The sequence below is a fragment of the Condylura cristata genome, unplaced genomic scaffold (genome assembly GCF_000260355.1).
Source record: "Condylura cristata isolate star-nosed mole 26May11 unplaced genomic scaffold, ConCri1.0 scaffold00029, whole genome shotgun sequence".
NCBI classification, from domain to species: domain Eukaryota; kingdom Metazoa; phylum Chordata; class Mammalia; order Eulipotyphla; family Talpidae; genus Condylura; species Condylura cristata.
The window spans coordinates 13272739-13283109 of record NW_004567130.1 but is presented as its reverse complement, the minus strand read 5'-3'; the positions used below and the strand labels follow the sequence as shown (position 1 = coordinate 13283109).

The 10371-nt window shown below is 49.0% G+C and overlaps 1 protein-coding gene across 2 annotated transcripts in view; it reads left to right on the top strand.

Annotated features, from left to right (window-relative positions):
* The window catches only part of CCDC60 (coiled-coil domain containing 60), a 143927-nt gene that overhangs the window by 91768 nt on the left and 41788 nt on the right, over nt 1-10371 (top strand). For both annotated transcript variants that reach the window (XM_012730953.1, XM_012730954.1), the window contains one exon: nt 6551-6721. In XM_012730953.1, coding sequence (XP_012586407.1) covers nt 6551-6721 — 171 coding nt within the window. The remainder of the gene's footprint in view (nt 1-6550; nt 6722-10371) is intronic.

Genomic DNA, 10371 nt, shown 5'->3' with positions numbered 1-10371 from the left:
CAAGCTGAGCTTGTTTTTTTTTTTGTTTTTTTTTTGGTGGGGGGGAGCGTGGGGGCTATCCTTCACTTTTAAATGGAGGTTTCCCTCATATACAGTCATTTCTACTAGGTTTTCAGAGCTGCTCTTATATTTGCAGTCTCAAAAATAACCCAACATAATCCAAATGCCAGAAACACATGTGTAGGGGGTGGTATATTCTCCGTTTCTTCTTCAACTCCATTTGAAGACGAAGAGGCTCTGGTTCTGAGAGATTTCGAGCCTGCCTAAGAAGGTGGATCCCAGAAACATCCCTACCAGCCTCAGCACCACATTACCTGACCTTCAAGTCCAAAGGTGAAACTACACAGTGCTTTCAGTCGGTCCCAGCTAAGCCCCGCTGAGAGTATTCTTGTCTCTGAAGTGAGCATTCTTTTGTCAGCCGACACACAGACTCCCAAACAGAGAACATATGTCCCTTAAACATAAAAACCCACCCCCACACATCGGGTAAGAGGAAGTTGCCTTGAGAAGAGGGAACTTTCCATTTTATAACCTGCTTCTTCCTTCAGTTGCCTGATGCAGTTAATTATTCTACTCCCCATCGCTCCTCTCACGATGTGAGCCAGGGGAATTTTACACTGTGGAAAACAGTAAGCAGAAGACCTCCGGGTGAGTGGATTTCAAGGCAAAAACTGCTCTTCCCTGCAAATAGCTCCCTTCACACAAATAGCCCGGTAATCAGCAATAATGATGAAGAAAGCACAGGGAACATACAAGGAAATTAAATGGGAATTGGCTAAAATATTAAGCATGTTTAAATGGGTCTCTCTGGTATCTGGGGAGCACTTCACAACTTGCTGGATGAGCGTCTTGAAGCCTGAAGTTCCCAGAATAGACCTCAGTGCCTGACAGGCAGGGCCCTGACCCTCTCCCACAGCTCTGCTCATCTCTCAGCCGGGTCTTTCCAGAAGACTGAGGGGTGGGGGGGCTGCTGCTTCCTTGAAAAGGGGCTGCAATTCCAACAGAGATCATGCTTGCTTTCTCAAGTTGGCCAACACCAGCTCCCTAACCCTTCAGGTATGTGAACTGATAAAAGCATCCATCTCTATTTGCATCTGGAGGTTTACTGCTGACCTGGATTTTCACGGTGGCTCCCATACAGATCCTTCAAAGAAGTCTCTTCATAGTTTTGGCACTAGAAACAGCTAGGCATCTCACTATTTCAAAACTTAAAGATTTTTGTTTGTTCGTTTAAATATTATGGTCATTGACAATCAAATACGGGATGGCTGTGTTTCCTTTTTTGCATTGGCCACAAGGATGCTGTGTTTCCCTTTTTGCATTGGCCACAAGGATGCTCTGGGTCAAGTTTGTGCACTAGATCACTGGAGTGTGGGTGTTGAGATTTGCCTAAACTGATTTTGTCGGTCTTGGTTTTCCTGCGTCCTGCCTTACTCAGTTTTAGTGTTCTGTGTCTAATCATTTTTAGAATAAGTGTGTAAACAGTCAAGCAAAGCTCGTACCATCCTCTTAATTGCTACAACAAAATAAGCAAGAGGCAGAGGCAGAGACAGAGAATTCTTTGTCAAGATGTTCACCTCCATACTGCAAGTACCTTGAACAGGACTTGACACATAATAAAGCACTTGAAGCAGAATCTGACACATAATAAGTGTCCAGCCCAGGGTCTGGTCCACAGTATTCAAGCCCCTTTTATTTACTATGGCATGGACCATCAACCTGTCATTTATTACAAAATTAATCTCATAAGGATCCCGTAACCCTCACAGTCAAAGAAGATAACGAGGTAGGCTGCTCCACAAGTGTGACCATTGCTACCCAGCCACGCTGGATGAGTCTGCCCAGCTGCCAGAACGAAGCATCACAAACTCAGGGACTTCAAAAACAGAGCATTACTGGGAGGATGTGGAGAAAAAGGAACTCTCCTGCACTGCTGGTGGGAATGCAAACTAGTGCAACCACTATGGAAAACTGTTTGGAGGTTCCTCAAACTGCTAAACATGGAGCTTCCCTATGACCCAGCAATCCCACTCCTAGGTATCTACCCCAAAGACACAAAAACACTGATTGAAAAAGATACCTGCACCCCCATGTTTATTGCTGTTTTGTTTACAATTGGAAAAACATGGAAGCTGCCCAAATGCCCAAAAGTAGATGACTGGATTAAAAAGATGTGGTACAGTGATTTGGTGATGGGAAACCCGCGGGGATTACAATCGAGATGGAAAAAAAATGTGCAAAATGATGTAAAAATAAACTTTTGTAATAATTTTAAAAAAAAAGATGTGGTACATATATACAAGGGAATATTACTCAGCAACCAAATAAGAGAAACACATGTCTTTTGCAGCAACTTGGATGGAGCTGGAAAAGATCATGCTTAGTGAGATAAGCCAGAAAGAGAAAGAAAAATACCACTCATAGCAGGAGTATAATGGACCAGGAGAGAAAAATAACATGAATAATGAACAACCATATACCAGAGACATTTTGCGGGGGTGGAGTGGGGAATGGGTTCAAAAATGAGGGTGGGGGGAGGGAAATGCACAGGATTATGGTGATGGCACACGGGTGACTTGGTGATGGGAAACCCGTGGGGATTACAATTGAGATGGAAAAAAATATATATAAAATGATGTAAAAATAAACTTTTGTAAAATTAAAAAAAAAGATTTATTTATTGAGCTGGGGTACAGGCCAGGGGTGCGGGAGGGTGAAAGGATTCACCAGAAACAGAGCGGGGAGCAGAGCAGGCAGATAGAGGAAGTACACTGCTGAGGGGAGCAGTGTTCGGGTCAGGAGAGGTCTGCCGCGCCATGTGGGTGATGTCACCTCCGGGGAAGACGGGGATTGAACTCATGCGGGATTGGCTTTAGCTTCTTAGTGCTGTGCTTTGACCCGCTGCGCCACCAGGGAGGGCCCGAGGGTATGTTCTTATTAAGGAGGAAGAAAGACACTGTCCTGGCCTCCCTTCTGGCTCCTGGCAGTTTGTTGACACTCCCTGGCATTTACTGGTCAGTAAAAGCATCACCCGATCTCTGCCTGCATGTTCACAAGGCATCCCTGCCACATGCACATGTATGTCCACGTCCCCCTTTTTTATATGGAAGCCCCTCATGCTGGCTTGGGAGGGGAGGCAACCCTGCTCCAATATGACATCGTCTTAATTAGGTCTTCAATTGCTACCAGGAAGAAGGAGGGGTAGCCCAGGAACCTCCAACCTTCCTGTTCTAAATAGGATCTGCTATCTGCTGCTTCAAGACAAAACGTAACTCTAGTGCATAAAACCTTCAATAGAAAATAACTTTGATTCGATTAGAGTGCAATCAAGAGATAGGAAAGGATAGAACAGTTTTCATGCGCAACACCTCGAGGGTAAACGTCCAGATGAACAGGGTCAGCCCAAAGCAGGGCCACTGAGGCCCGAAAGCCTGCCCCCGTCTCAGGAGCCTCCTGGTGGGGACCCACAGGGAAGGGGCGGCTGGGGCCAGGAAAAAAGCAAAGTCACAGCCCAAGTTGAGATAAAAGTGGCCACTGTCAGCCCCCGTGGGTCTCTCCCCCACGGCTCTGTCTCCTTCAAGTGCCTCCTTCCCTGTCCCCCAGGCCCTGGTACAAGTCCAAGGCTGAGAAGTAAGCACTGCTTCTTCACACGTCTCTGCTCTCTGTGCCTCCTCCAGGTCCTCTTATTGATCTCCTTGCTTCCTCCATCCCTGTCTTCTCCAGCTTCACTCTCTGCCCAGCTCCACTCTCCCTTGGCGGGGAGGGGAGCAGGGAACCTGAAACTCCCCCTTTCCCTGGGATCACCTTGTTGCACAGTGACTCTGTTTCCAACTAACTCAAGGTGCTCAGGGTTAAGATGTCAACCTGTGGGGGGAGCAGGGAAGGCACAGATCAATCCATTACACACACATTTCAGCATCTAATTGGTTAGAGTTTCTGCAGGGAAGACCAGAGGTTGGATCCAGTTATACCAGGAAATCCGAGCCTAAAGCCCCCAAGTTGGCTGGGTGTGCCCTGTGTCCCGGGGGGGGGGGCACCCCCTCCCTTTCCGTGAGCCCTTATCACACATGCTGTCACCTTAACGCCACACTCTGCTCCTGAGGACAGGGACCAGCCTGCCTGAGAGGATGGAGACAACCAGGAAGGGTCTCGGGCTGAAGGGGAGCCCCTGGCCTGTGCTAGTCAAGGACAAGGCACCTGGTTAGCCGCGGACCCAGTGGCCACAGGAAAGGGCTCAGCAGGACAAGCTGACGAGATTTTCCAAAGCAAAGGCCGGTCAGCCACATCAGAAACGTCCCGACAGCCCATAAGTCAGGACCCCTTGCGGCAGCTGAATGCACTGGGACGAAACCCAGCTGTGCCTCCTTCTAGCACAGTGACTCCCTCCCTCTGCCACATCCTGCCTGACTCCAGCAGCTGAAAGGTCCCCTAGCTTCCTAAACAGGCGACCTTCAGACCCCCTGTCAGTCGGTCCAGGCTGCTGTAACAAACTAGCACAGTTCTTCAAAGCCAAAGAAATGTACGTGTCACCACTAGGAGGGTGGGAGCCAAAGACTGAGTTGCTGGCAGGGCGGGGTTCTGGGGAGAACCTCGTCCAGGTTGCAAACTGCTAACTTCTCAGAGCCTCACAAGGCTGCCAGCAGAAAGCATGCAAGTGTTTGTGTGTTCCCGAAAGGGGAGCTAATCCCATGCACGAGGGCTCCACCCTTATGACCATATATAATCCTAACTACCTCCCCCCAGCCCTACTTTCTGACTCTATCACAGTAGGGTTGCAACACACAAATTTAAAGAGAACACACTTTCCAATATACAAATGCTATCCAACCCAGTTACGTCATCCCCTACGTTTCCTACTGGTAAATTCCTACTTATCGCAAATGTCATCTACTCCAGGAAGTCTCCCTAGACTTTCTCTCGGTTCCCGTAGCTCTCTTTTTCATGATATATGGGTGTTTGTGGGTGTATTTCTTCCTTCATACCACAAACTCTCTGGGGATACACACCTCGGCTTCCTGCTTTATGTCACTACACTCCCCTCACTGGTGCCTGAAACAGACGGTTCCCAACCAATGCTTCTCAGAGAACAAGTGAATGAAAAATTAACACTAACTAGGCTGCCACCTCTGAGATGGGATTTGAAAAATACTGGAAAATTCCCACCTGCTGCCTCCCAGCATTTTTCCAACAGACATTTATGAGTCCACTGCTGAAATTAAAATGCCCTCAGTAGGGCCTCCCTGATGGCTCAGGGATTAAGTCTCAGTGTTATCATGCTATTGTTGCTGAGGCCTGAGTTCGATCCACCGCCAGAGAGCTGACCCACATAGGGCACAGCAGACCTCTCCTATCTCGCCGCTGCTCCCCTCAACAGCGTACTTCAGTAGAACCCCCTGTTCTGCTCCCTACTCTGTCTCTGGTGAATCCTCTCACCCTACTCCCACACACACCTCTGTCCTACACCCCAGTTCTTGTGTGCATAATGAAGAAAAAGAAATCTTAAAAAAAAAAAGAAAGAAAGAAAGAAAGATATGCCCTCAGTAATACCCTAATTCTTCCTAGCAAATGAGGGACTAATTAATCCTAGCAGAATCTAGCCATCACAGCTAGCTGAGAATATTCCCATTCAATAAAACTGAGCACAGAGGAAGACCAGGAGAGGGAAAGAGGCTATTCAGAAAGAGGGAAAGAAAATATCACTGAGTCAGGGGAGATGTCTTCCACCCTTTAGTCTAAATCAGGCACTCTCCTCCTACAAAGTCCAGAGCCCTCCCCAGCCCCTCGCACTGTTACCATTAACTTTTCACATATCTTTTTCCCAGATCGTGAATTCTGGGGGACCCAGGGTCTTCTTCATCAGTCAGCACAACACACACTGGTTGCTCATTAGAAATTTGTAGAACACACAACACTGAATTTTAAAGCCAACAATCCTGTCTGGGAATGTGGTTCAATAGGGGGTCTGGCCAAGTGTCCAGACAGACAGACAGACAGACAGACAGGGAGACATGTTACACCCCTGCTATCACACCCCAAAGGGATGGGGGGTGTGGAGAGCATCGAGCTGTGTCAAGGTCTCTGAAAGGGAACAGTGATTAAGTGCACAAGAAAAGAATAAAGTCATTGTCACTGCTACGTCACGTGACCTAGCAAGCACCCACGGTAACCCTCTCAACTTCTGCAGCCACATGACACAAAGGTGAGCATTTAAGCCCCTGCTGGGGGATATCTAATCCTTGGGGTGTGAGTTATGCTCATTTCATCGCGCTTAGTAAGTGCCTGGCACAGAACAGACTCTCTACAGGTATTTACTAAATGATGGGGAGACCAAAAAAAATCTGAAAAACTGAGACCTGGAGAGATGACACAATTTGTTCATGGTGTTTGATAAGTGGATTCAGAATTCAAGCTCTGGAATTCTACAGGCAGGAGACTCTGACTCCATAGGGGGAAGAACAATCACCAGGCACGGTAATGGGGTTACCAGTTCCAAGACGACAGGGGACGGACCTTAATGTCAACGCTTCTCTCTCTCCCCTCACGCCCTCAGCATCATGATTCAGTCGGTGAAGATAGGCCGCGGATATTTCACCATGCTGAAGGAGGAGAGTGCACGGAAAAAACGACAACAGCAACTTCAGAAGCTGCAAGAAGAAGAAAGGCACAAATTCCAACCAGCCAAAATGCTGTCTGAAGCCCAATACAGGAGTAATCTTCTGAGGTAGGTGGAGGCATCAGCAGTAGCTGAGGTTCCGTGAGAGAGGGGAAGCAGATCTGTTGCCCCCCGCAGAGAGGGGACGTGACTGCTCCATGGGCACAGGGTCTTTTGGGGGGCAAGACTGGGGTGGTGGTTGCACAACCATCCATTCAAATGCCCCCGAACCACACCCTAAATAGTCTGTTTTATGGGAGGTGCCTTTATGTATACATATTTTCTATTATTTCACACTGCTCATTCCCTCACGTTTCAGGGGTAAAAGAGGAGCCTAGAAAGAACCCCAAGAGGTAGGACTGTTCAACAGGATCTTTAATCCTGAATGGAAGTTTAGGTGACAAGAACTGGCCTGATGAGAAGACCTGCAGATGCCGCAGGGGAATCCCTGGGGCCCACATGTCCACTTAGGAGGACCAGGGCTGAAAGAGGCAGGGACAGTGGAGTTGCCTTTTGCCAAAGGCCAGAAATATCCTTTTCAGACTGGAAAAGGGTGCTGGAGCTGAGTCCACCCCATCCAGCCACCCACGTCCTGCCTCCGGGGCTTTAAAGGAATACGGCATAAGTTCAAGTGCCACTGAACCACACCCTTTAAAACAGTCCGTTTCACGTTCCAGAAGGGCCTATATGTGTATGTTTTCTATTGTTTCACACTGCTTATTCTCTCAAGTTTAGGGGAAGGAGGGGAAACCTGGAAAGAATCCCAAAACCTTGACGCAGAGGTCACTCACACCAGGGACTTTCTTCTTTTTTTAAAATTTTGCATAGAAGATTTGGGGTGCAGTCCAGAGATGTGGGGCGTGTGAGAATTCAGCAGACACAAGAATGCGGGGCAGAATAGGTGGGTCCATTGAAATCCTCTGCGGAGGGGGGCAGTGGGGAGACAGGAGAGGTCTGCTGCGCCATGTGGGTCAGCTCCCTGGCTGGGATCGAACTCACGCAGCAGTGGTGACAGTGCTGGGACTTAAACCATAGACCACCTCATTTTCCATGAGGCTCCCCAAGACCTCGTCCCTAGCCTGCTGTCCCTGAGCCAGCAGTGCTGGTGGAGTCTGGGGTCCTGTTGACTCTAGCTCCCTGGCATCTCTCCCTGGAACAAAGAGAAGGAACAATTCCACTCACGGCTCTTTCTTTCACAGGAGTTGTGCTCAGATTACCAGACAAACAAAACAGGGTCTGTAAGCAGCAGCGGAGGGGGCCCCATCAAAGATCCCCCGGAGGCTGTTTAAAGAGTTCAGATGTTAACAGCTCCCGTGTTTGAATGGGGTTGTTAATCCACGGTCACAGACCACAGTTCTTCCCGCTCCAATTCATGTTTCAGCGAGCGAGACATGGTTTATTTAAAGTTTAATAAGTTTAAATATGTATGATCCGGCTCCTCTCGTCAACGTTGGCCTGGCTACGTCTTAACTGGTGGATTTTATGAGCTGTACAAGGCTGGTTATTAAAATAAAACTGGAGGCCATTACCCAGTAGGGCCATCAAATACAGGTGGGGTGGTCGGAGCTTTGAAGTAACAGCGGGAGAGTGTCCCTAACGCTCAGCACACAGGGTAAGGGCTGTGCTGAGATCCTGACTCTCACGAGGACGACTGTGGAACTTGAGCAAGTCACTCGCCCTCTCTGAGCATCCCTCTTCTCACCCACAGGAAGGGCACCAGCTTGTAACAAGGGTTAAGTGAAATAATGAGCAGTACAGAAGCTGGCACCTGTGACGAAGGTCCTTGGGTATTGGCAGCAATTTTTAAGCAATCAAAAAATCTGATCTTCCTGGGCTTCAGTTCCCTAAAAGCCTCCGATTGATGGATAAAAATCTTAATTTCCAGGCAGGCGTCTCACAGCTAAGAGCGATGCTCCTACAAATTTAATGCCAATCACAGAAGCTTCCAAAATACAAGTGTTCTTTAGCAAGTGCATATGTTAACAAAGTACTGCATTGTAAAAGCAAAAGGGATCATTTCCTCTGGATCTAAGCCCATCGGATAGACTCTTTAGTTGAAAGTTTCTAAGTCTGACAAACTGCAGAGGAGACAGGGAAAACAATCCCCAAAAGACCCCTGCATGCCCGCGGCTTTCCCCTGTGCTCGGTGATCTCATTTTTCAGCCACAAATTCAGCTGAGAAGGTAGAGAGAACAGCAACGGGAAGACTGTCTTGTGATCGTAATTGAGAGGAGACATAGAGCCAGAGGTGAAAGCGTGTCAAGGCTGAGTAACACCCCTGGGAGACACGGTTGAGCCCATAAGACCTGGCCAGATAACGTGCTTGCCGGTGTTCCTTTAGCTCAGGGGATGAATAAAGACCCTGCAGAAGAGGAAACCAGGGGGCCTAAATTTGGGTCCTATTGTGTACTTAACTCCGTGACCCAGGGTTGGCCCTCTGGTCCCAGGAGGAAGGTAAAATCCTAATGTGGTTCCAGCTTCTTCTTCTCTGCCCAGCTCATGCAAGACAAAACTCTAACAGGTACCACAGGTTGTGGGTGGGCAAGCCCTTGGCCTGCAGCCCCTCTGCCTAGCCCCCCCCCTGGAATTTTCTTTAAAAAAGGGGGGGGGTTGCATAGAAGAACTGGGATGTAGGCCAGAGATGCAGGCCAGAGATGAGAGGATTCACCAGAGACAGAGTGGGGAGCAGAACAGGCAGATCCACTGAGATACACTGCTGAGGGGAGCAGCAGGTGAGACAGGAGAGGTCTGCTGTGCCATGTGGGTCACTCCCTGGCTGGGGATCAAACTCAGGCCATAGCAGTGACAGTGCTGAGCGCTAACCCCAAGGCCACCAGGGAGGCCCACCCTGCATTTTCCACTTCTTACCCTCCTTCACTGTTTGTCTAGCCCATTCCCGTTCGATTCTCAGATTTCAACTTAATATTTCATTTTGTTCCAGTTACTGTTGCTGCGTGCAAACACCCCAAAACTCATCGAGAAAGTAAACGTGTCTTACTCATAAATCTGCGACTTGAGTTGGGCTCAGTGGAGCAGGGGGGATCTGCTCCAGCCAGCACTCACCAGAGCAGCTAGAAGGATCCTTTCCTGGAATGCTCAAGCCTGTGGGTGGCAAGTTAGGAGCTCAGCCAGGGTCCCTGAGTCCCTTCGCAGGCTGCTGGCTTCCTCCCAACATGGCGATGGCCAGGCACTAAGAGTGCTGAACCCCTCAAGTCAGGGTTTTCTTTCCCGGGACCCAGAAATTAGCTTCACACCACTTGTGGCACATTCTGTTGAGCTGGAACACTCACAAAGCCTCGATGCCAGGGGAGGAGGCATGGACCCACCTCTTTTCGTTGGCAGAGCGGCAAAGAACTTGGGACACAAGTTTCTAAACTGCCACAACTTCCTCCAGAAAATCCCCCTCAGCTCCGTTTCAGCCACACGCTCCCGCTGGGGCTGTCAAAGCACCCGACCCTCACTCTCAGTCTTACCACAACTGCGTGCCGGCTACAGACGTGGCTTCTAGACTCCGCGCTTCGGCGGGGAGGGGCTGTGCCGTGTCTGCCTCATTCACGCTGCATGTGCTGCTCCCAGTCCAGAGATGCTCAATAAATGAATGAATCAGGGAACCCACCAGCGATTTAACCAGCGAAGGTATTCAACTTGGAGCTCGGAAGCTCATAGGCCTTTCGGGAATACACATTACCATGAATTAGCAAGATGGGAGGCAGTGGGGG